Source organism: Podarcis vaucheri, assembly GCF_965113315.1.
Source record: "Podarcis vaucheri genome assembly, chromosome: 4".
NCBI classification, from domain to species: Eukaryota; Metazoa; Chordata; class Lepidosauria; order Squamata; family Lacertidae; genus Podarcis; species Podarcis vaucheri.
The window spans coordinates 20,743,600-20,770,142 of record NC_138762.1 but is presented as its reverse complement, the minus strand read 5'-3'; the positions used below and the strand labels follow the sequence as shown (position 1 = coordinate 20,770,142).

Here is a 26,543-nt window from a genome sequence, read left to right as displayed (position 1 = left end):
TAATGTCAATAGGCAGGGAGTTTTGAAGGACAGGCGCTGCTGCAAGAAAGGATCAACTTGTAAATGAAGAATTATTGTCATTATCAATTAATCCATACACCACCTTTTCTACCCTTAAATCTGTGCCCAAAGCAATTCACACAAAGGTGAAAGTCTAATTACAGTACCAACATGTAATAAGTTATATAATATCAAAAGTTGCATCCTACAGCCTTTGTCTTCTATTTAGCAGGACTTTGGACAAATGACCTCTACATACCATATTTTTTGCTCTATAAGACTCACTTTTTCCCTCCTAAAAAGTAAGGGGAAATGTGTGTAAAAAAGGGCATGGTCTGACCATTTATAAGACAGCTTCCTACATTTCAGATGGAAAGAAGAATCATTCCAACATATTTCAGGAGGCACAAAAGTTTCTAAGCAATTTGGCAGCGCAAACTTCGAAGAGATCTAACTATACTTTTTATCTTGTTTTAATTGTATGCCACATCAACTTTACTGCTATCAATTACAGCTGGAGAAATGCTGGAAGATTTTTTTTTTTAATGTCATTCCCTAGGCCATTAACAAGTCTCTTTCAAAATTTTACTGCCCCCACCCTCTGATGATGAAGTAATAAGCCAATTTTTCAAGGAGAGTAAAATACTTTGGCTGTAAAGTTTTAATGATTTCAAAGGAAATTGCTCCCAAATTGCAAATCACTATTCACAGGCAAGTTGTAACTTGCTTTAATGAACCTTATTTTCCTTACAGAAGATACCAGTCACATGGATTTTATATCTGAGATGAATATATATGTGTGTGTGTGGATATGTATATGCAGATATTTCTCCTCTGTGACTTTGGCAGAAAATAAATAGAAAGACTGTTAAAAATCAAGAATACAGTCAGAAGACTTTATGGATTTTTTTGCATACTTTTATGCCTATATGAATGGCTTAGTCAAAAACACAACTTCTAGATATTCTAAAGAAGTTGATGCCTTTTTGGGTTTCAGTTTTGCTTTGAGGAAAATGACCTGTATAGGATCCAGGTTGTTATTCATTGATAACAGTAGACAGATTAATCATTTGACTTAAATAAGTCTACTTTGAGTATGACTGGAATATGGTTTAGTTGCTTGTTACCCTCTGTCCGTTGCTAAGGCCTATGAAACTGGGAGGAGTTGTTTTGTTTGTTATTATGCTGTGTACTTTTTTGCTTTTATATGGTGAACCACACTGTGTTTCCTGGATGAAGGGCAGTATAAGACATTCAATAAATAAGATACTAGCAAATATTAATATTGCTCCCTCTTGCAAGATTTGAACCAGATTTCTTACCTGTTCTTTGCTATAAGGTCCTAGGGCAGGTTATGCCAATCTCAAAAATTAAAAGCATTTGTGGTCAGAATAGGGTGCACAATGTCAGGATAAAGAGGTGTGTCTTTAGCATTTGATGAAAGCTATACAATGAAGATGCCAAATGTGCCTTATTCTGGAGATCGAATTTCACAACTCATGGTTGCCACATAGAACACCTTCTCCCAGGCCTCTCCCTCCTGAACCCTTGAGGGTGGTGAAGATACTAAGAGAGCCTCTTCTGCCAACTTTAGTACCCAATAGGAAAGGAGGCAAGATCTTTGGGGTCTGAGTTTCTTAGGGTTTTTAAAGACTCGTTTCATACCCTCCAATGGGATGCAGGGGCCTCACCCCTGTGGCGGTTACATGATCATGGTCCTCAAAAGGTGGCCAGATGTGTGTTTCGGGGTACCACGCAACATTGTGCCCCCCCCCCGAGAAAAGCTTTTTTTCTGGGCGATATTGTGTCCCAAAATCGCATGAGAGCAATATGGCCGCCACGCACTCATGGGGGGGGGAACCCAGGATGTTCCATTTTTCTGGGACAGTTGAGGGCTTTGAGGAAAGAAACCAGTAACCAATGCAGCTGTTTTAAAAAAGGGAGTTGCATATGTATTCTAAACAGCACCCTAGCCAGCAATCTGGCCTACTGCATTTGTGATCCATCGAAGTTTCTGGGTCGCCTTCAAGGGCAGCCTCACGTAGGGCCTGTTGCAACAATCCATTTCAGTGAATGGACTAATGGAGACAACCCCTCTTGACTGCACGGGTCTTTGTTTACCATACACTCTATTTCTTCAGTACTTCCATTCCTCACTCTATCCAGTCGTGTGGCCAGAGTTTGACAGACACATACGGTGCTCTTTCCCTGTTTTAGTTTTTAATTCTTGGAGCTTGTGGTGATTGGCAGTTCCAAATAAACACTATTAATAAATCATTAATCTGTAACTAAAAGCCCAGACTCTTCTAAGGGACTCCTGCCAATTGCCTACCACAAAATGTCTCTCAGGAATTTAAGTCATTCTCACAATTACAATGGAGTCGAAGCTGTCTGAGGCAGCTTTGAGCTGAAATCACAAGGAAATCAAAAATGCAGAGGCCTCCCAGCATTTGGAAACCTGTGATAGCCAGGCATTTGTTTATTTTGCACTAAAACGCTGAACAATAAAGAGACCTGGCTCCTTAATGATTGCCTGGTGAAAGGTAACAATAGAAACATTTGTAAATGCTATTTGGGGGGGGGGCAGGAGAAACGGTTGAAATGAAAACCTAAGAAGAGGAGGAAATTTCAGGCATGTTTACCTCCTGATTCAGCCTCCAGCTGAAGCCTGAAATGTCATTCGTCTAATTATTACAGAATGAAGTCAAAAGCAGTTTTGGTGTACCTGGTCCCCAATTGTGTACTGATGGCTGGAAAAGAGAGATAAGGCCACAATATCGCCCTGCTTTGCTATTAGTAGATGGCCTGCCTTACTAGATAACCCTTCGCTGCTTAGCAATAGAGGCCTTTTCTCGTTTTTTGTTTCAAGTGCGAGGCAATGAAGGTGTTTGCTTCTCAACCTTTATTTTCTCTTGCTTGATAGAGGTGAGAAAGCAGGGGATGGGCTTGGGAGCAGCTAATTCCATTCCATTTCAGCTTTTCTGGTGCTCAGTCATCGGTCTGTCCTGTCCTGTTTGGTGTTTGGATTTTTTCTGGAAGAACGTGTGAAAATCCTGCATTTAAACTGTAATAATAATAGGGACGTGGGTGGCGCTGTGGTCTAAACCACAGAGTCTAGGGCTTGCCGATCAGAAGGTTGGCAGTTTGAATCCCCGCAATGGGGTGAGCTCCTGTTGCTCGGTCCCAGCTCCTGCCAACCTAGCAGTTCAAAAGCATGGCAAAGTGCAAGTAGATAAATAGGTACCACTCTGACGGGAAGTTAATGGTGTTTCTGTGTGCTGCTCTGGTTCGCCAGAAGCAGCTTAGTCATGTTGGCCACATGACCCAGAAGTTGTACGCCAGCTCCCTCGGCCAGTAAAGCAAGATGAGCACCGCAACCCTAGAGTCATCTGCGACTGGACCTAATGGTCAGGGGTCCCTTTACCTTTACCTTAATAATAGTAATAATAGTAATAATATATTATTATATTATTATTATTAATATATTATTTCTACCCTGCCCATTCTGGGTGGCTGTAGTCATTTTGCATACAGTTCTTCATAAAACACATTTATATATATATATATATATATATATATATAAAACATAAAATACCATTTCAAGTGCTTTTTGGTGCATCTTTTTCATAGAATACAAAATTTGATATAGGTTTTGTTTTTGGATTTTTTGAAAATGCATAATGCATACTTTGGTGTGCAACCTATAGCATACGGAAAAAAAACACACAAAATCCAGATAAGTTGAATTTTTAACTGTAAAGAAGTCTGGGAGCATTGGATTGGGTCAGTTGGCTAAAAATAAAAATAAAAATGGACCAAACAAATTCCTTTTCCATCTTTTTCAGAGCGAAAGAGGAAGATGCTCTCTCTCACTGTCTTAGTTAGATAACACTGAGGAATCATCCTCCTAGCTTGAAAGTCTTCCTTAACTAGTTGACTGTTGGTTTCATAGAGCTGTGCCCTCAGAGCCAGTAGCTCCATAAGGCAAGCGGGCGCAATTGTCTCAGGCGGTGGGCATGGGAGTGATGGACTGGTATGTCCCCTACCTCACTCATCTCACTACCCATCTATCGATGCTTCTGTGAGGCTCTGCCCAACCTGCCTGTTTCACTCTGAGGAAAGGCCAAGGGGGTCCCATCCGACAAAAGGAATTCCAGTCACACTGTATAGATATATAGGTTGCACTGGTATATATTTTTCACTGTGCAAACATGGAACTTGCATATTTATATTTCTCTGTCCATTATGCTTGGCTAGGAATTTGGTAATTAGGGTAAAGATGGATACAGCGAGGTTGGAATTGATTATATATCTAGCTAGTTACCAATCCTATATGATGGGATATAAATCTGAAATTTCATAATCAATATGTGAAATTTCATTTGCTTCTCTCTTACTGTTTTATCAATTTCTTCATTTAGGACTCTGACACATTTATTGATTTAATGATATGAAGATACTAATTCTCAATCATCATTCATGAGCAACAGTAAAGAACATAATATTTTGTAAAGGACAGTTAGACTTCATTAAACTTTTTGGAAACTAATATCTGGCAACGTGAGTTATTTTCATAGGGTTTACAGATTCCAGCACACAGCTAATGGCACTGGGTATATGGCAAATCCACTGACCAGTGTACCATGTATGAACTCCGATTCATTTCAATGACATTTGTGGGTGGGGGAAGCCTAGAAAAAGAATGATGTTGGGGTCTAGATTCTGGGTATAGACCCAGCACTGTAAGAAAATATTTTGTAGCATCTTATATTCAGAGGTTTTATTGAGTTCAATAGAGCATTGTTGCATCTAAGGACATCCATCAGAGCTTGGAAAGTTCAAATTCAGTATGCCTAAACAGAAACTTAATTCCAATTCAGTTCACATTCCGTTCATAGTTGAATTCAAATGTATCCAAATGACCCTCAGCTTCCCCCGCCCCACAGAATTCAGAATGTTGAATGGTACAAGGTTCTGTGGTGAAGTGTACAGGTCCTCGCTTTACAAATGTTCACTATGTGAAAATTCACTTATCTAAACATAAGGAATTAGCACCCTAACCTCACCATAAACACTAAACAGATACCCAAACAGAGAACATTTTTACTTCCTTTGCCTTTTGCTGTTTGGCTGAGGACTGCAGGGAGCGTGGGAGTGCTTGGACAAATCAGGGAGCATTTTTCTTGGGTATTTTTGACTTTTGTGGGATGTTAAATTCTGTGATTCTGAACACATTAGAAATTTCCCAATAGGAATCAATGGAAATCATCAACTCCTTATGTGAATGCTCACCTAACAATTTCCAGGGAATGCATTGTCCTCAATAAGCGGGACCTGCATGTACTTAAGAAGACTAATATAATAAAATTAATAATAATAATAATAATAATAATAATAATAATAATAATAATAAAATCAAAAGACAGATACAGTGGACTGTGAGTTGTTTAATTTAGTCTCCCTCCAAATTATGATCTTTAAGCTTAAAGGCTCTAGTTTTCTTTTTAAAAAGTAAGAGGATGAACCTGAAAATAAACTAGAAATCATTCAATGAAATTAATTCACTTATGGCAAATTATGGAAACTACTTCAGAGACCTCAAAACCAATTCAATGAACTTGGTTAAACTAAACTAGTTCATTCCAAGCACTGGCAGCCACAGGCAATGGTTGGTCATTTCCATAGGCAAGAGAAGATGTGATCTATCTGTCTAACTGAAATGACTATTATGTTTGGATGACTTGTGATTTTAATAAGTAAACACAGCCCTCAAAACTGTTGGTACAAGATCACCATGATTCTTAACAAGACTTCAGAGTCTTGGATGAGAAGCTAGACAGGGTGAAAAACAAAACAAATAAATCAGATTGACCTTGAAATATTTGTATATGCCCGCCTTATGGAAGCTCTCCAGATGTTTTCAGCTACAAACATCTAGAGGGCACCAGGTTGAGAAGGCTGAGAAAGGCTATTATTCATTAATGCTGCCTGCTTGACCATGAAGTAATATGGATGTTCTTTCACAGCTGATTCCCAACTGAATGATGGGAGCAAGTGTTATTTCATTCCTGTATTTTCCGATGGTTCGGGGCAATTTTGCAAGAGACCCAGTGTTGTATATTTCATTGGATGTTAACATTTGACAGAGGAGAGCCAGGGTCAAATCCCTGCGGAGCCATGAAGTTCTTAGGGTGACATTGAGCCAGTCATAGAATCATAGAATCACTGTCCTTAGCTTAGCCTAAAGTAGTGGTGAAGATGCACGAGGAAGGCAAAATCATGCTTCCCCACCCTGAGTATCCTGGCAGAAGGGTGGTGGTGAAAACATAATGAACAGACATTTTTTCATGCAGGGACATAGAAACGTGTGTGCGTTCTTGTGAACTGTTATGTATGATGTTATGTATGATGCTTTTCTATGTGTACAGTGGTGCCTCGCAAGACGAAATTAATTCGTTCCACGAGTTTTTTCGTCTAGTGAATTTTTCATCTTGTGAAGCACGGTGTCGGAAAAGTTTTGGAAAAGCTTCAAAAATCACCAAAAAACCTCAAAAAAGGCTACCACACCGCGTTCTATGAGTTGCTCCTCGAAGTCAAGTCGCAACTGTATTAACGGTGATAAGAAAAAGGAAACAAACTTGCAAAAAACGCAAGACGTTTTCGTCTTGCGAAGCAAGCCCATAAGGAAATTCGTCTTGCGAAGCAGCTCAAAAACCGCAAAACCCTTTCGTCTAGCGGGTTTTTCGTCTTGCGAGGCATTCGTCTTGCGGGGCACCACTGTATTTATATTTGGAAGTGGTTGCATCTCTGTACCCATTTCATGTATTTATACTCCTTTGGTTTTAAACACCTTGTAAGGCGTCTGTATGGGAGTATATTGTATTTAAAAATGGGGTATCAGAGTTTTTAGGGAGCTAACCAGGTTGGGATAGCTGGGATAGCAGGCTTGTTGGGTTTTGAATGTCATATGTAGATTTTTCAATTCCGTTGTTCTGTATGGGACAATGACAATAAAGATTATCGTGTCGTATCAGTGTGAGGTCCCGTGTATTTCGAAACTCAGTTCAAAGATGTTACAAACATGCATTCTTGTCAGGGGTGGAGGAAGGGGTGTGTGGTGGAGGCGGGTCACCCCAGGTGTCACCACTGAGGGGGGTGACAAAATGCTGGGTGGCACTTGCCACTGGGCCTGCAGCGCACCCAAGCCACGCATCTCTCCTGGGAGTGATGCGGGGGCTTGGGTGCCCGCAGGCTCCATGCTGCCCCAAACGGTCTGCCAGCTGCTTCCCCCTCAGCTGAGTGGCTGAGTGGGAGGAGGCAGGCAGACTCCTTAGAGGCCCCGCGGAGCGCCCTGCCCTGACTTGCCCCGCCCCCATGGGCGGCTGGCTTCACCCCTGAACACAGGGCATGCCCACTGCCCCAGGTGCCCAACCAGCTTGCTCCCTCACTGATTTTTTCTTCAGTATCCCTCAATGTGCTCCTTTATTAGAAAGAAAACAAGCTGTCTTGGTCCATGAGAGGAAATCCCAAAATCACGACACGCTTTCGTGACATTTTGTTTGCCCCCAATAAAGGTGCCCCCTAACTGTGGATTTTGGATTTTCCTACCCCAATTCTCCTTTGTGGAGGGTTTTGGAGACAATGTATGTACATAAATTCAAGGACCACATCACCTGCAATGAGCTGGACCCCTGCAGTCATAATGTATTGCTTGTGCTTGTTGTAGCTGGTTTTAGTGTTCATATTACTTTTGTAAGACACTTTGGATCACTTTGTGAGGAAATCAAACTAAACAACAAGCAACAATTATCTAAATAGTTTATAAGAATGGCTACATGCACGCTATATCTTTGAAGCACATCTGAAGCACGTTTTTCCCTTCAAAGAATTCTGGGCACCATGTTCTACCTCACACAGAGCTACAATTTCAAGCAACCTTTCACAGATGACAATGCCCAGAATTCCTCTAGAGGGGAACGGTACTTCAAAGGCTCTTTAAAGGCATAATTTGTACAAATTAAGGCTTCTTAAAAAAATAAATTGATAGATACACCCACCCCAGAAAATATTCACATTCTTATCGAGCTATTGGGAAGTTGCCTGTCATTAGGAATGGCCTGTGTGGTTTTCTGATGGCTTCTTTATCAGAAAATGTAATGGTTCTAGAGATCTAATGCCCTCCCCTCCCTGCATGGTGAGGAGATATTTGCTAGGCTATTTCCAGCAGTGACGCTGGCAGGGCAGCAGCAGGCACTTGCTCCACTTCAAGGCCCTGCCTCTAGTCTGCATATTGGCCACGCCCCTTCAAGTCCCTGTCCTTACTACAGGCAAGTGTGAAGGAGTTTGCAATTGCAGGAAAGGACAGGAGCACACTTCACACACACAATATATGTTCTATTAAGCCAAACATGTTTCAAATCTGCATCAGTACTATTGTTTGGAAAGTAATTTCAAGGTAATAACTATCCTGCAACAGAATTTGGAGACCAAAGGCTCAAGTTGGTTGTATTCGAGAGTACACCTGAGTAAGGAACTCATATTCAAAATGGATTGGACTCAATAAGGCATCGGAAGTGCCCTTTGTTCCCTTCTTCCCACATGGAAGACTGGCATACAAATGGGTACTCCTGCATGATGATATGCAAAATGGCTGTATGTGGCAGACTTGCTCCTATTCCGTGTGGGAGACGCAGGAATCAGCCTTATAATGAAGTCAGATCATTAGTTCATCTAGCTCAATAATATCTACACTGACCAACAGTGGTTCTCCAGTGAGACATCCTCAGCCGTATCTGGAGATGCCCTCAATGGGTTGAGCCTGGACCTTCTCCACCCATATAGGCCTTCTTCAGGTGTTCTACCACTAAGCTATGATCTTTCCCAACTTGCCACTGGATACCTATGCTGCAAAATGGGCACTGGCTGCTACTGCATTGATGCAACTGGGCTGATGCAAAAACATTTTGCTTCTGCTGATGAAGAACAATATAGCATCCTTCTGCTCTGGTGTTACCAGAAGACAGTGGACTCGCAGTTGACTCTCACTTCAGCGATGGCATCTTCCAGCACACCTGAGGGAAACAGGCTAGCTCTGGGAGCACAGGGGTTGCTGTGTGGCACACCCAACTCTAACTTCCAACACCTTGATGCCACACACCTATCATATGCTGCCTGAAGCAGTTGTTTCACTTTGCCTAATGGGAGGGCTGGCCTAGCAGCCAGGTTGAGGGGAACAGTATTCTCTCAAGTCATACCAACCTCAGACTCTAGAGTTACTGCCTCAACAAAGCAGCTTAAAATACTGAGCCGTGTAACTTGCAAACTTTCTTGGCAAAGTATAGAATTTATAATTGCCTCTTGAGAGTCAATTCCCACAATAGTTGGCTGATATAAATTTAGCATAAGGATCGAGGAAGGGGACTGTTTTTGTTGCAAGATTCAAAGTGCTAAATAACAGGCCCCAATATGAAATATGTCATATTTTAATAACCAGTTGTGTCTAATTATGGAAGAATATGTACTTACTTGCCAAGTGCAAAGCACTCCATCTTAACAGTAGATCCCTTAGCAGCTGTAACTGTGTATGGAAAATGGACTTCAATTTTCGGCTCATATTCCCCCATCACACCTGGGAAATAAAGAATGGTCTTTAAAAATAAAATGAATGTCATTGTTGGTTTCCAGTTGTAGAAGGCTTATTGTCAGAGCCATCATGGCAAGGTTGCTAAACAGCTAGATAGCAATGAGTTTCATTGTGGAAGGAAATAGTTACAATTAGAATTAAAATCCCAAACATCACCTAGGACTTCTCAGTAATGTGAAAGCAACATTTTATTTTTAAAGAGCAGACAACCATTTCGCATGGTGTATGTTCTAAGTCAGGGCTTCTCCAACATCTGAGTTCAACTTGGTGAGCTTGTGAAGCTGTCACCAACCCCAACCCAAATTCTAAGGCATGTAAATGAAATAAAGTCAAGGAATATCAATTTATAATAAGCATTAATCCTCAATCACTGTTACCAGAAATCAAAAAATGAAAAAAAAACCCACCTTATTAAATACAGAGATTGCTCATTCGCAAGGGAGGTGCACTCTGTACATGCTTGTGCCCTTTATCTCTGAGGATCATAGTTACTAATTTAAATTTTCACACTATAAGTCACAAGTTTCTTTTCCATCCCCAAGTCTCTATATTCACCCCCTACAGGTCGACTCCCATTGACTCCAGCGGGTCATGCTGACCATTAACATCTCTGTTGCCTAACAATAAAATATCTACTTAAACTTTTATCTGGCCTGGAATACTGTGAGGTTTTCCAAGAGGTTAAGCACCATTAAATTCAGAAGGATTGCTTCTTCTTTCTTTTTCATATAATTTTTATTGCAATTTTTAAGTAAAGGGAGCGGAATGCACAGAAGGAAAATAAGAAAGAAAAATAAATAAGGAAGAGAAGAGTAGAAAAACATTATGCTGTTCTTATTTCAAAATATTCCTGTGGTTAGAGGGCCCAAAATATTTAAGGACTGGCAGAAGACAGAACATCTATTTCAGAGACAGAATGTAGCCGTTATGGCTAGCAGATATTGATAGCCTTCTATTCCAAGAATTTGACTAATCCTCTTTTAAAGATATCCAAGCTTATGGCCATCACTGCCTTCTGTGTGCAGAAAATCTAATGAACATACACCTAAACTGTGTAGTCAATTTCTGGGATATTGAAAGTCCTGTCCAGAACTTTCTGTGTGTGCCCTGTTCAAATGTCCCTTAGTGTTTTATTTGTAAAAGTAAATTGAAACAAAAAGCAAAGCAAAGCAAAACCCGATCTTTTTCATTTTACTTTTTTCAGGGTAGCTCTCGTTGCTTCAAATATAACTCTGTGTGAAAAGGGATACCGAGCATCGAAGGTGACATCTTGTTAATTTATGTATTTCATTCTCTACGTGACATGCCGTCCTGGTAAAAATTTGCATTGGGCCATTTTATCACTCTTTCTAAAAATAAAAATCTCGCCAGATCTGTTTAAGTCAGAAAAAATAGCAGTAAGTGGCAAGAGGCAGCTATATGGCCTCACAAAAACAAATTGATATGGTAGACTGGTGAAAACCTTGGACTAGAACCTGGGAACATATGTGCCACCTCCTAGGGGCCAAGCCATTTTCACACACACACACACACACACACACACACACACACGTATGTATGTATGTATGTATGCATGTATGCATGTTTGTATTTTTGGCAGCTGGGCCCCCTCAATGTTCAGAGGGCGTTCGGCTCCAGCCCCTGGCTCCTCAGAACATTTTGTGTGTGACATCAGGACATCGCAGTGGGCCCCCTCAATCATCTTGAGAAGATTGCATGGGAGTCAACACTCTGGACTTTTCAGTTCAGATAAAAAGTGAGGAAGAGGAGCCATGCTAGCAGTGTAATAATAATAATAATAATAATAATAATAATAATATATGCAAGGAATTAGTCTCTCACGGCTCTTTTTCTGGATCGCCAGAGGACACATTTTGTTCCTAAAGAACAGTCTAGCAGGAATCAGCAAGGAAAGAATACTTTGATAAAATACATAAAGTGCATCATGGTCTAGTCTTATCCTTTCATTCGTAACACTAGAACTTGAGGTCATCCATTAAAGCTGAACGGAAAAAAGAAGGACTTCTTCATGCCACACATGGGTAAACCGTGGAATTCACTATCACAGGACATAATGACGGTCACTAACTTGGATGGCTTTGAAAGATGATTAGGCAAATTCATGGTGGGTAAGACTAACTGCGGGACACAGGTATTGCTGTGGGTTAAACCTAGGACTTGCCAATCAGAAGGTCAGCGGTTTGAATCCCCACGACGGTGTGAGCTCCCGTTGCTCGGTCCCTGCTCCCGCCAACCTAGCAGTTCGAAAGCTCGTCAAAGTGCAAGTAGATAAATAGGTACCACTCCGGTGGGAAGGTAAATGGTGTTTCTGTGTGCTGCTCTGGTTCATGCTGGCCACATGACCTGGAAGTTGTACGCCGGCTCCCTCGGCCAATAAAGCGAGATGAGCACCGCAACCCCAGAGTCGGCCACGACTGGACCTAATGGTCAGGTGTCCTTTTACCTTTAAAACTAACCGCAGTGGCTGTTTTCTTCCTCTAGTGTCACAGGTAGTATGCTTCTGAATGCCAGTTCCTGGGCCTTGCATCTGAGGAGGGTACTGGTGTCTTCGGGTTCTCCTTGTGGGCTTCCCATGGGCATCTGGATGGGTACTGAGATAACAGGAAGCTGGACTAGATGAACCTTTGGTCTGATCCAGCAGACCAGCATTGCTTACACTGACTGTCAGTGGCTCCCCAGCAGAGCCGGCCCACACATGAGGCAAGGTGAGGAGACCACCTAAGGCAGTTTCATAGCTTTGGGGGGATACTTTTCAGGCTGGGGAATGCCCAGCCTTCTGCTGCTGTGATGAGACTGCATCATTTCTAATTATGTAAACCTTAGTGGTAAAAAAATGCATTTTCTAAGACATATACTTATTTAGCTTACAGCATATGGAAAACTCAGTGCAGAGGAGGAAGCACTTTCCCCTTCATGCAAATATTTTGGCTTCATGGTTATATCCCTGAGCATCACATTCAATATGTTTGCTCCATGATGCACTTTATGTATTTTATCAGTATTCTTTCCTTGCTGAATCCTGCTAGACTGTTCTTTAGGAACAAAATGTGTCCTCTGGTGATCCAGAAGAAGAGCCGTGAGAGAGCCCTACGCTGCAGCGTACTAAACACGGTAACATTTCCAGCGGTTCTACTTGAGACAGACTGTGGAATGAAATATTACAGTCGCATCCGTCTCACCCACCACCCGGCTCGATAGTTCTATTCAAACTATCCCAGCTCAAAATAATTTTCATATTGCATCCAAGGGAAAAAGAGGGTGGGGTGGGGGAAAAACTTCCAAGTTCTAGACAGTGAAGGAATGAGACACTTCTCATCTTACAAGGTATTCTTTAAATATTTAGTAACTGAAGATTGTAGAAATGAAAGTTGCTTAATAAACTAAGATAATGCTCAATAAACTGGAATTTGGCAGTGATTGCAGCTCAGTAGTAGAGTGTAATCTTCAGTTTAAGGAACAGATAGAAGATCAAGCCAAAAAACAAAAAAACACACAAAAAAAAACACTGGAGAGTGACCCTCAGTCAGAGTAGACAATACTAGCCTACACTTTGGACAAATAATTCAACCTGGTGCAAGGCAGAGTATTACATTTTTATATATGGGTTTATGAGTTGCCCAATAAGTATGGATCCATCAATCCAAATGGAATAACAACAATATACGTGCATTGCTATATGTCCAAAATTTCCCAAACATAGCCGGAGTATGTCAGTTGGTAACAGTGCCTAGGCAGAAATTGCTGAGATGTCTATGGACTTTAACTTTTTGAAATATGGCAATACACACAGAGAGAGAGAAACTAATTGCTATTTTATTGTGTTATTTTAATATTTATCTATACAGTGGTACCTCACAAGACGAATGCCTCGCAAGACGAAAAACGCACAAGACGAAAAAGTTTTCTGTTTTTTGAGTCGTTCCGCAAGACGAATTTCCCTATGGGCTTGCTTCGCAAGACGAAATGTCTTGCGAGTTCTTGCGAGTTTGTTTCCTTTTTCTTAAAGCCGCTAAGCCGCCAAGCCGTTAATAGCCGCTAAGCCGCTAAGCCGTTAATAGCCGCTAAGCCGCTAAGCCGCTAAGCCGCTAAGCCGTTAATAGCCGCTAAGCCGCTAAGCCGTTAATAGCCGCTAAGCCGCTAAGCCGCTAATAGCTGTGCTTCGCAAGACAAAAAAACCGCAAGACAAAGAGACTCGCGGAACGGATTAATTTCGTCTTGCGAGGCACCACTGTATCTGTATCGATCTATATATCTATATATGTGCCTATTTTAGAAATCAGAAATGAGGCTGTAATCCTAACCCCATTTACCTGCAGATTAGCCCCATTGAATTCAACAGGACTTACTTTTGAGTACAAATAGCTGGGATTCTGCTGTTAGTCTAAGAAATTGGATACAATTTATTTCTATCATCTGTGGTAGGTAAACACTTCTCATGCAATTCTAGGAGAATTATGTGTGCTAAGCTTTGGCTGGACAATGCCCAGTGATTTGAGGTAAAAAAATACTTACTTTTTATTATTAAAAACAACAACATTCATTTTGTCTGCCCAAAATCTTCCAACATTCAGCTTCTTTGGAGTTCTAGTATTATGAGATAGGGAGAAAAACATATCCCTACCCACTATAAAGGATTTCATAATATTATTTTATACTCTTCTATCATATCTCGCCTTACCTGCCTTTTTTCTTTCTAAGCATGCTTGAACTTTCTAGTCTATTAAACTCATTTACTATCCTTTCAACTCCCAACCCCCCCCCCCATGCTTGGGAAACACACTTGGCAGATGTCGTGCTTCGACCCGGATGCCAGCTTGAGATGCTGCTCTACAATTAAAAAAACCAATGACTCTCTTCCATTGCTCCTTCCCCGAAATTCTCACATGGCTGCTTTTGTGAGGCACAAAAGCAAACATTCTCTTAATTCAGCTCCTCAGATGGTCATAATGCCTGCCCTGTATTATGCGTGGATTCCCCCTCCGTCTCAGCCAGCTGTAATAGACTGAGATAGAAAACAGGAGTGCTTCTGCAATCTCCGATAGCCAATTAAGCTAAAATGAGCTGTATGAATGAGGAATGCTTGTCTGCTAGAATGACCCATGTGCATTGCGCAAAGCACAATCAAGTGCAAACATCCCATCATTTCCTTGATAGTAAGGACAAGACAGGAGCTCAGAGCTCTCCTGGAGAAGCAACCCCAAATCTCCATTATTTTGCTGCCTATAGCGACAAAGCACCCTTGCTGCATTGGAGCTGTTCTGTCCCGAAGCCAAATGGCTCCTCTTCATTATGAGATTGCTTCAGTGGGCTGACATATGACAGGATATGACAAGTTGCTCCTAGCTGGACTCCAGTGTCATATCCCAGGGACCATATTGAAAGCTGTCAGACAGGTAATATACAGGAAAGGTTTGTGAATGGAGAGGTAAACATGTATCTAGCCCTGTAAGGAGCACCAAGTTGCAAATTTGCCTTTGATTGAGCTGGGAGATGGAATGCTGATAACTATGCTGTTAACCTAAAGGAGAACAAAATCGACATACTTGTTAGCAAAGGGCCCGTGCGAGATTCTCGTTTGTGTGTGTGTGTGTTTTCCCAGAGTCTGGTGATGTTTCAGGGCTGACCACAGGGAGCAAACGTAAGCGAGAATCTTCTTCTCTGCCAACGTGTGTTAATGAGCTGTCACGGAATACTCTATGCCCAGGGTCTTCCGCAACCAGATAAATCTTTCAGCAGATAATTAGCAGGCAGAGTAACAAAACACCTGCATCTCCCGTTGATGGAGGTTTGTGTCAAATCAATCGTCAAGCATAACTCGGATTTCACTAAATGATGTGTGATAATCCCTAAGGCGCTTGCCCATACCTGGCCTCTCTCCCTCTTGGGGTAGATGAGATTGGAACATGATCTTTCTAGCACAACCCTAATCTGAAAGCACTGCTTTGCAAAGCAGTTATCAAATGCAGACATTGTCACGTCCAGAGATTTGGCCTGCACAATGTGTAGTAGCCCTATGACCCCTAAAGGAGAACAGCCTATAAGAAATCTAATAAAACACTACTACCAGTAGTAGTGCTAATTCGATGTATAAACCATGTATAGTCACCTGCCAGAGGCCCTAGAAATCTCCCATGTTTTGGTCGCCTGTTTGGAAATGCAAAAATGATGGAAGGATTGTCATGCATTTAGCAGGGATTAGATCCACTACCTGGGCTGTTCAAACTGGGTTGAAGCAAAAGCAACGGGATTGAAGGTGACCTGTAATCCCCAAGAGTTGGTCTCCATGTTGCTCAGACAATTTATCTATTTACCATTCATTTCATAAAATTGATATACTGCTTGATTGTGGGGGGGAAACCTAAAAGTGGTTTGCAAAAAAAAAAAAAAGATTTTTTAAAAAATCAATAAAAATTTACATCCATAATGTAAAACATACAAAAGGTTTTAAAATAATAATAATAATAATAATAATAATAATAATAATAATAATAATAATAATTACCTTCACAATAGAATAGAGTAAAACAAATTAAAACTCATACAGACTTTCTAAACATCTAGGTAAGGTAAAGGTAAAGGTAAAGGGACACCTGACCATTAGGTCCAGTCGCAGACAACTCTGGGGTTGCGGCACTCATCTCGCTTTACTGGCCGAGGGAGCTGGCATTTGTCCGCAGACAGCTTCTGGGTCATGTGGCCAGCATGACTAAGCCACTTCTGGCGAAGCAGAGAAGTGCACGGAAACGCCGTTTACCTTCCCGCTGGAGCGGTACCTATTTATCTACTTGCACTTTGTGCTTTCGAACTGCTAGGTTGGCAGGAGCTGGGACTGAGCAACGGGAGCTCACCCCATCACGGGAATTCGAACTGCCGACCTTCTGATTGGCAAGCCCTAGGCTCTGTGGTTTAACCCACAGCGCCACCTGCGTCCCTAAACATCTAGGTAGGCTTGTCTAAATAAGAATGTCTTCAGCAAGCAACCTTGACCTGGAAGTTTTAATATAGATCAATGATTTCCCTTTGACTGGCAGGGCTAGTTGCTTTGCAATTCCAGAGCAGAGAACTGTCCGGTCACCAAATCAAAACCAGATGCAGATTTGAGATTGGAGTTCAGTCAAGGTTCTGTTTCTGAACTTTCTACATAGGATCACAAGAAGAATCTACTGGATCAGGCCAATGGCCTATCTATCCCAGCTTCCTGTTTCCACAGTTGCCAAAAAGAAGCCTGTGAGAAACCCGCGAGCAGGATCCGAGCTAAAGAGACCCTCTCCTCTCCCAGTTTCCAGCAACTCGCCTTCCTAAACATCGCTGCCTCTGACCACGGAGGCAGAACATAGTTTTCAACCCTACACTGTTGAAGAGCGGTTCCAAGTAAGAAAATGCCCTTCCAAACACACATTCATAAACTAAATTTAAACTCCAATGGTTATGGAGATTCCCACCCTCAAAGGACAAATTTAATAAATAATAATAATCACTCATCACCTCCGTTTTCCTTTCCCACTTTCCCTTCTATGGAACATAAGAACAGTCTGTCTCTGTATAAGGTGGCTTCCTAGTGTTATGAGATTTCAGGGATGGAGGAGGAAGTGGGTTGTATGCAGAGAACCTTCTACCCTCAGCTCCCAGCAAGTGTTAAAATATAAAGTATATAATATTAGGTAATAGCTTGGATGGTGGGCCATTAGGGGATACAGAGGAAAGGGGTTCTGGGCGAGGCAGCAAATGGGTGGTCCCAGCCAGCGGCGTAGTGTGAGTTGTCAGCACCCGGGGCAAGGCAAGTAATTTGCGCCCCCTAACCCGGGGCAAGGCAAGTAATTTGCGCCCCCCTAACCCCTAACCTGCCGCGTCAGGTGATCTGAGGCGAGTTGCCGCTGGCGCTGCCGCCCAAACGACGCCGCTTGCCCGGAGGGGGGCAGAGAGGCGAGGAAAATGCAACATGGCCCAGCAGCTGCAGCAGCAGTGGCGGAGGCGGGGCTGTGAGGAGGGGCTGCCTGGCGCGTCCTCTGCGGCCCTGATGCGTGGGGACCGCGACGAGTGCTGAGAGCCGCTGCCTGCCGGACGCCTTCAGCCCGGGTGTGCGCACAGCTCGTCGGTTCCGCGAGACATGGGGCTCTGCTACAGCCTGCGCCCGAGGCTCTTCGGCGACTCCGGAGGCAGCGAGCGCGCCCCCCAGATGTTGTGCCTGGTGCGGCCGGCCCCCCTTGCACCCCCCACGCTACGCCACTGGTCCCAGCTTTCGCTTGAGCTCATGGTTAGTTGGAAAGACGGAGCCAGAGTTTAGCCTTGGACTGATCTGGGTCAGAAGCAAGGCAGCAAAAGGGGGGGGGAGGGAGGGAGCACGAGCAATGATTGATTTCTATCCGAATCCAAGGCTGCAGCTATGGGAGAAACAAAACCATTTTGGATTGTTAATGCTGCATCCCTCTCCATCGTAGGCTCAGGTTGTATGTATGTGTAAATAAACAATATATCATAAAGACACCACAGAGTCCGCTGTGCCTCATTCCAAAAGGAAACATGAGCCCTCTAACTCCTGGAAGCTTGCACCACTCAGAGACTGGGGTGGCGTTCAAAACTTATGTTCACAGTTTTTCTCTATGCTGATTCTGTGCTGAAAATTCCCTCCCTGGGAGGATTAGCCACTGAGGGGGAAATACAGAGGTAATATACTGGCATTTGTTTGTCTTCCCTCTGTGGTTAAAAGCTGCCTTTGGGGGTGTGCAGAGATTTAAGTGATGGAAACAGCCCTGAGAGGAAGTTTGCTTGTTTTTAAATGCATTCTGCCAGAAACATGGCCTGCATCCAAATTTAGGCCCCTGTGGCGGCTTTTAGCGAAAACAGATCTGGAAGAGCAGATCTCTTATTTCATGTGTAATGTAGCCCTGAGAAATCAGTTGTGGTCTGAGATCTAACAGTGGCTCTATATTTGGGGGTGAGAGCAGGGGTGTGTGCAGGACAGAGCTGGAGTACAAAAAGCAGGAGTAACCCAAGTGGTGCCTGTTATATATTCAGTGGTCTGTGTTTGCCTGAGCTTGAATCTGGATTAAGGATTCATAGCTTGGAAGTTTAGACAGTTATGATGCGCAGCTTGGAAGTTTAGACAGCCAATCGTGTTGGGATTGGGAGTGGCCCAGGCATTCAGAAATGTATATAAGCAGTTGCTTTGCCCCTGTTGCCGAGTTCTGTTAGTTCAGTAAAGGTTCTTGCTGTTATTACTGTGCCTTGCCTTGTGGCAACTCACCTATACTTCAGTGCCCATGAGATGCTATTGGGCTCCAACTCCCATCAGCCCCAGGCAACATTGCCAGTGGTCAAGACTGATGGAAGTTGTAGTCCAAAGCAGCCAAAAGGTACCACAGAAGGCTACTCCAGTTGTAAATCATACCAGCCTTTGAGTGCCTCCATTAATTTGTTAGAAATAAATAGCATGTAATCAATATTGTTTTTATTAATCACACAGGAAGGAGAGGTATTGTAAAAATATATGAGCCAAAAATGGCTGTGCATTATTACCAAATGACAAATATTTTAAGCTCTCTGAGTTTGAGGAAGTTGCCTGTGTCACCCCCCCCCCACACCTGCAAAAACAGTTGTTGATTTTCTTTTACTGCTTCCAGTTGGTAACTGAGACTCCAAAGCTGCCTCCTAACAATGCCTCTTTCTCCTGCTTGTAAACACTTATTAAATAATTCTTCTGAGTTTCTAAGGCATTGTAAAAGGCAGTTAATGAAATGATGCACAATCTATTTTTTTTCTTCTTGGTGAAACTTTTTATCTCCTCAGATAGAATTTTAAATTGTTTTTGTAAGTCTGCGCAAAGCGAAATTGAATTGTATGGAATGACTGATTGTCAAGGACATCTGCACAAATGAGGTATTCATTTTATTCAGAATCCATTCAAGGATTTCTTGATGTTTTTATTTAATTTGCTTCGTATCAAGGAGATAAGTTTCCCTTTGAGGCAGAGCTCTAAGGAAATAAAAGATTAATATAAAGACAAGTGAATTCCTACACTCTTGCAGGATCTGACATAAAACTATAATATTATTCAGCTGCCTCAATGAAGATAAATATATAGACATGTTGTCTGGGGAGCTTTCTCGTCATAAGATGCCAAATCCCAGGGTGTTGCCCACAGTCGAGAATTCTGAATGGGAAGTAGTAGTCCATGAAGATTCCAATTCACAGGCGGGATTACTGTAATTGGATTGCTTCAAATCTCGCTCTCCACATATCTATGCAGCCTTTCCCCACAAACAGCACACTTGAATGAGTTAGGTGATCTTCCAAAGAGAACACTGCTCTGTTTCTCTCAGCAAAGCTAGCCAAAGACAAATAAGGTGTCCTTCCTCTGAACCTAGGTCCTGAAAGAATTCTTTTCTTTCAGAACATTCCATGACATCATGCACGCTCAACCAATGTCAGTAGGGGAAAAGGGAGGCTCACAGGCATATTTCCAATTGCACCTGTCTCACTCCTTCAGCCTCATTTGGCTCAGAGTCATCCTACCTTCCCTCAACACTCTGGTCTCTGCCAGCCTAAGGTTACCAGATTTTTTTCAATGAATCTGGGGACACTTTAATTAATTAATTACTACACATTCGGGACATTGATGCTGCAGCGATGCGGCCACCGCCTTGACCTCTACTTCCATGTTTCCCCTTCCTCCCAGGCTTCTACCTCCTTTCTCCATGAGCCTGGGCAGCCCCTGAGTTGTTGGTGGGGGGGGGAAGTGGTGCGCAGTGGGTCAGGCATGGAAGGCGGAGAAGGAGCAGTGGCGGCAGCAAGGCTCGAGCAGTGTGATGCCTCCCTTCCCATAGGAGCAGCCCTAATCCCATTCCTACTTGCGTGCAAGCAGGAGGGGGAGTGATCCCTCAGTTGGGAAGGGAGGCTTCCCATTGCCTGAGAGATCCCTGCCCCCTCCTGCCTGCACGCTGGGGTCAGGGAAGGTGGAGGCAGCCTGGAAGCTGCATCTTAGAGCCCCTGCACCACCATCATATGGGGACTTCTGAGCAGCTCCTGAAGCCAGCCAGAGCCAATTGCTAAGGGCAGCTGAGACTGCCACTGCTGTGTTTCCCAGGGACATTAGATGAAATCTGGGGACATCCCAGGGATGGAATTTGTCCGGGGACTTATTTGAAAATCCGAGGACTGTCCCCGGGAAACGGGGATGTCTGGTAACCCTACTACAGCCATCATTTCCTTATTCCTTTGTTTCTTCCACTCTTTGCTAAAACTATTGCTGTTTCCCTCTACCTATGGCTTCCTGCCTTCTTCTTCTCCCCAGTCCTTTTTTGTCTTTACTTTGATGACAGTCTTTTCCTCTTGGAAGGAATCAGTGATCAATGACCCAGTGATCAATAAATACAGTCACTATTCTACTTTATTTTGGTCTTTTCCTCAGTCAGCACCTCCCACCTTCTTCTACCTTCCGATCCCCATTCTAGGCTTCTGTGAGATCACAGAAGCATAACCAATAGCTAATGAGGACTCTCAGACTGACAGGTAGCAAACGAATTACCAAGAGCAAATGCTAATGTTGCAATTTGTAAAAGTTACAGTCTTAGGTGTTCTAATGGGGAATCTAAACCACATCTCTATGGTATACACACACACAAGTCCTAAATTGGGTATGATGATATAGATTATTACTGCAACATGAAAATAGGATGGCTGGCGAGTTCATGGAATGATGTGATTGCTCTAGGGACTGAAGCTAGCAACGCAAGCAAAACCCTTCACTGCTTATAACAAATCCAAGCAAATTATCATAGTGTTTCTGGCAGCCTGTCCAGTAAACAGGTTCTTTTCCATTTATCACATGAATTCTAGATACTTCTCAAACTACAGCACATGCATTGCCAAGAGAAATTCATATCAACAGAGAAGACTTTGTAGACCTCATCAACTTCTGGATGGATGGAACTTGCTTTTCTCACTTGCATGAACAGAAGGAATGGGACCCAAACAACCTGGGAAGAGGATGGAAAGCTTTGCTCTAGGCAAATTGGAGATCCCCCTTTGCCTACACTGATGAACTGCATAGGTGTGGGTCTCTGTGGGCAGGTCACAATATGCATTGAGCGTACCTACTCCCTATATTATGGCACTGGAGGAGACTCTTGAGAGTCCCATGGACTGCAAGAAGATCAAACGTATCCATTCTTAAGGAAATCAGCCCTGAGTGCTCACTGGAAGGACAGATTGTGAAGCTGAGGCTCCAATACTTTGGCCACCTCATGAGAAGAGAAGACTCCCTGGAAAAGTCCCTGATGTAGGGAAAGATTGAGGGCACAAGGAGAAGGGGACGACAGAGGACGAGATGGTTGGACAGTGTTCTCGAAGCTACAAACACGAGTCTGACCAAACTGCGGGAGGCAGTGGAAGACAGGAGTGCCTGGCGTGCTCTGGTCCATGGGGTCACAAAGAGTCAGACACGACTAAACGACTAAACAACAACAACAACAACTCCCTATACCGGTATTTGAAAAATGGAGCTAAGGATAGGAAATAAATTTGGTTCAGTTTGCATTTTAATGGAAATACATTTGCATTTTCAAATGTATCAATCAATCAATTCAAATGCCGAATCAATCGGCAAAACTGTATGCAACTGTCCTTTGAAATGCACACTTCTCTGAATTTCAGTAGGTGATTCTCAGACCAAAATACATGCACACGCAAAAATGTGTATATTAGAATGAAGAGTGTCTGAAAATGCTTATCTAAATGAAAGTAATGCTTCTCTAAATGAAAAATGCATTGTACCGGGGAAAATTGTATGCAAAAATACGTATGCTAAGAGAAATATAGACTAAAAAATGTTGATGAACTTTCTTTAAAATTGCAAATTGGTGCTGAAATATGACAAGCTGAACTTGACTGGGAAAATGAGAAACTAAGAGAATCTGAAATTGACAGACCAACCCGCCCTTTATCAGAGTGGTAGCCTGCCATTACTAGGAAGGAGGCTCTCAAGAGTTCTTCCAGCCCTGTCATCTGAGAAGCTGTGAATCGAATTTCTCATACGTACTGCATTTCCTCTCAGGGCACAATTAGAGGAGATAGTCGAGACCTGTGACTGCACCCTTCATCAACTTGTGTTCGAAACAGTCATTTCCCCAAATTAAATAACCTCATTGGGGCGTTATAGGGCACATGCACATTTCCCCTAAGGAGGCAAATAATTACTTTCAGTGAGTGGTTTTCATGGGAGTAGGGGGCGTGCAGGAGAGAAAGTTAAATCTATCCCTTCCCCAATACCCTGTTTAAGTTCCCACATAAACCTGGCTGCATATTGCTAACTAAAAATAACAGGACGGGTTATCCCATCATTGAGCATCATCATTTCATCTTCTTTGGCCGTAGACAATGGCTCTTCTACATACAGTACAGAGCCTGTGGACCATTTCACACATCATGTGGCAACAAACCAGGATTTACTAACTAGTAGAACACTGAACAATTTCCTGCAACAAATTGTGCAATTGTGTGACACATGTTTCTTCAAGCACATTTTTCTGTCATTCACACATTTCCTGTTTAGGATATCTAAAAATGTAATGTGTGAATGAAAGAAACATGTGCTTCATTGATTTTTATTCATTCAACTTGTATACCGCCCTATACCTGCAGATCTCAGGGTGGCTGCAACATAAAACCACAATATAAAAACCACATACAGTGGTACCTTGGGTTAAGTACTTAATTTGTTCCGGAGGTCCGTTCTTAACCTGAAACTGTTCTTAATCTGAAGCACCACTTTAGCTAATGGGGCCTCCTGCTGCTGCCGGAGCACGATTTCTGTTCTCATCCTGAAGCAAAGTTCTTAACCTGAAGCACTATTTCTGGGTTAGCAGAGTCTGTAACCTGAAGCGTATGTAACCTGAAGCGTATGTAACCCGAGGTACCACTGTAATACATAATAAGCATGTGCTCGGAGACACACACATTGTACAAGTGTGCATCTGGAAAAATGCAATGTGTGAAGATTCACCACCGTTGCATGAAGCTCATGTTTCCTATAGGCTGTAGGTCAACAAAATCCATCTTCTTGAAGTGAATGGAAAGCAATGCATTTGTGAGTATGACCAAACAGAAATGTGAGTTCTTTTGGAAATCATGTTCAGTGTCTTATAAAAGGAAAGTGGGGCTTAGCCCAGATAATGTCAGATAACATTTGTCGACTGCTGAACTACCACGACGGGTAAATTTAGGAGGATGCCAAAGCAAAACAAACTGCTATGGCTTGAAGTACAAGAAGAATGTACTTCTTATGCAGGATTCACGCTGTGCAAACATGGAAACTTTCCAGCCATGCGGTAATGAACAAAGATCAACTTAATTCCGGGCTAAGCTCTGAATGAATATATACTGTAACAAATCAAATGATCTTTCTTAAAGCCTAGACTTTGTAATGTTCTCACAGTGCTCAAATATTTATAAGCCTGAACAAGTACCTTGCTGTGTTTGCATGTTTTATGGCTTTGTTTAATGCTTACTCCTATGAGCTTATGTGTTTGGGTGTGTGTGTGTGTGTGTGTGTGTGAGAGAGAGAGAGAGAGAGAGAGAGGACTGCTCAAATGGGTTTCCAAAAGAGCAGCAGTCACTGAAAGTAATCTTATATCCTAAATACATTTTCTTGAAATCAAGAAAATGGGAATGGTGCCAACAATCATTCATGCACAGTAACATGTTTAATTTAAAATGAATGTCTATTGTGCACACATATGAAGCTTTCTTTGACCGCGTCAGAGTGTTTGAACATCTAGCCCAGCAATACTGTATTTTTCCATGTATAACATGCCCCCGTGTATAACACGACCCCTGTTTTTTGGGACTCCAAATAAATAAATCCCCCATATGCACTATCCATGTAGAAGACGACCCCCCAATTTTAAACTTGAAAAAATATAGTCTTATACACAGAAAAATACGGTATATTATTTTATTTATTTACTGTATATATAGACCCGCCCAAAGGTCCCGGAGTGGAAATACAAAAGAATTGAAACAATAATAGTATCAACTCTAAGGAGCAACACCTCTCCCATATTAGAGTATGGAATATGCATCGCAGCAGAGTGGCAAAGTAAATATGGCACGAAAGAAACTTAAGGTTTATCACTCCTGGCTTTATTACTCACATCTGAGTACATCACACGTGGCACAACATGTTAGCATGCCCAGCAGGGTGCGTGCATGACATCGGCAAGGCACCACAGGGCATGCTGGTGTCATGCACACATGCCACGGGGCATGCTGACATTTCATGACCCTAGCCCCCTCTCCTGCCGGGGCAAGGCAGCATGTTTGTGCATGTATGTGTGTGTGTAAGGGGCTCTGTGATGGCCTGGGAATCTGATTCAGAAGCTGAATCTGAGAAGTCCCAGCCTGCCCAGGAGTCCCCGCCTCCAGGGCTGGCTGAGCTGGGGCAACGGCTTGAATCTGAAGGGCCCTCACCTGTGCTGGATCCTCAGGAGCAGACACCAGATGTATCCACTCTGGCTCCGGAGGTGATTGAGGACCCATTGCCGGCAGGTGCACCTCTCCCAGCCCTGTCAGGGGAAGGGGAAGCTGATCCTGGGTCCAGTAACCCTCCAGCCTCTCCTGAGCTGCAGAGGCTTAGGCAGAGAGGCGGAGGGAACTGGGTTCTCTCAGGAGGAGTGTTCGCCTTAAGGCCAGGAGAGGCGGGTCACCTGTGGGCCGGGACCGCCCCTGGCCTCAGAGGAGATAAAGGCCAGTCAGCCCAGTCCCAGGTTGCGGGAGCAATGTCGTTGGAAACCTGCTTCTGCCAGCACCCACACCTGTTCTTCCGGAGTTCCTGACCACGCCCGGCTTCTTGCTTCGGACCCCGCTTCACCCTTTGTGGACTGTCTCCAGACCCTTGACCCATGACCGGACTCTGACCACGCCTCACGGTAACCTCCCCCCGGGACCAACACAGGCTCAATACATTTCGACTTTGAGACCAAGGCAGCTTACCGTCAGTTCGAAGTGTTAGCGGTGTGGGTGGGCTAAGCACTCTCGCATTGGTCACCGTGTTCTTCACCAGGCAGATATAGCTGCCTACATCCGAGGGCTGTACTTTGGAAATGTAGAGATTGCCTGTTTCCTGGGAGATAAAGCGCCGGCTGTCTTCTGCCACAAAGGAGGGGAATTCATTAAATACCCAGCTGTAGATGATCTCTGGAAAATACAGTAAGAAAAATTGCATCAGGCATTATAATTATTGTCCAGCTAAAATGGAAACAAATGGGACGCGAGTGGCGCTGTGGTCTAAACCACAGAGCCTAGGGCTTGCCAATCAGAAGGTCGGTGGTTCGAATCCCCACAACGGGGTGAGCTCCCGTTGTTCAGTCCCAACTCCTGCCAACCTAGCAGTTCGAAAGCACATCAAAGTATTGCTCTGGTGGGAAGGTAAATGGTGTTTCCGTGTGCTGCTCTGGTTCACCAGAAGCGGCTTAGGCATGCTGGCCACATGACCCAGAAGCTGTCTGCAGACAAACGCTGGCTCCCTCGGCTTATAGAGCAAGATGAGCACCGCAACCGCAGAGTTGTCCGCGACTGGACCTAATGGTCAGGGGTACCTTTACCTTTTTTAAAATGGAAACAAAAGTGGCTCAAAGTCACTGTGCTTTAAAAAGAAGTAAATCTCAATTTTCTATTAAAACAGTGTCAGAGAAACTTCCTGATTACCTTTCGACAGAGATTGTTCAAATCCAGAGAGTAACAGGCAAGCCTGGTGGATCTGATTAACTGGAATAAGGCAGGGCAGAGATGTGACTCAGAGCAAGTTACACATATTAATCATTTTTTTTCCTGTTATGATCGCAAACAAACAGACAAAAGCAAAAAATTGATTGGAGCGATTCAC

The 26,543-nt window shown here is 43.2% G+C and overlaps 1 protein-coding gene across 4 annotated transcripts in view; it reads right to left on the bottom strand.

The window, feature by feature from the left end:
• CNTN5 (contactin 5) overlaps nucleotides 1-26,543 on the bottom strand; it is a 657,243-nt gene that overhangs the window by 148,292 nt on the left and 482,408 nt on the right. For all 4 annotated transcript variants that reach the window (XM_082219029.1, XM_082219028.1, XM_082219031.1 and 1 more), the window contains 2 exons: nucleotides 25,652-25,855; nucleotides 9,526-9,628 (listed from right to left, as the gene is read on the bottom strand). In XM_082219029.1, coding sequence (XP_082075155.1) covers nucleotides 9,526-9,628; nucleotides 25,652-25,855 — 307 coding nt within the window. The remainder of the gene's footprint in view (nucleotides 1-9,525; nucleotides 9,629-25,651; nucleotides 25,856-26,543) is intronic.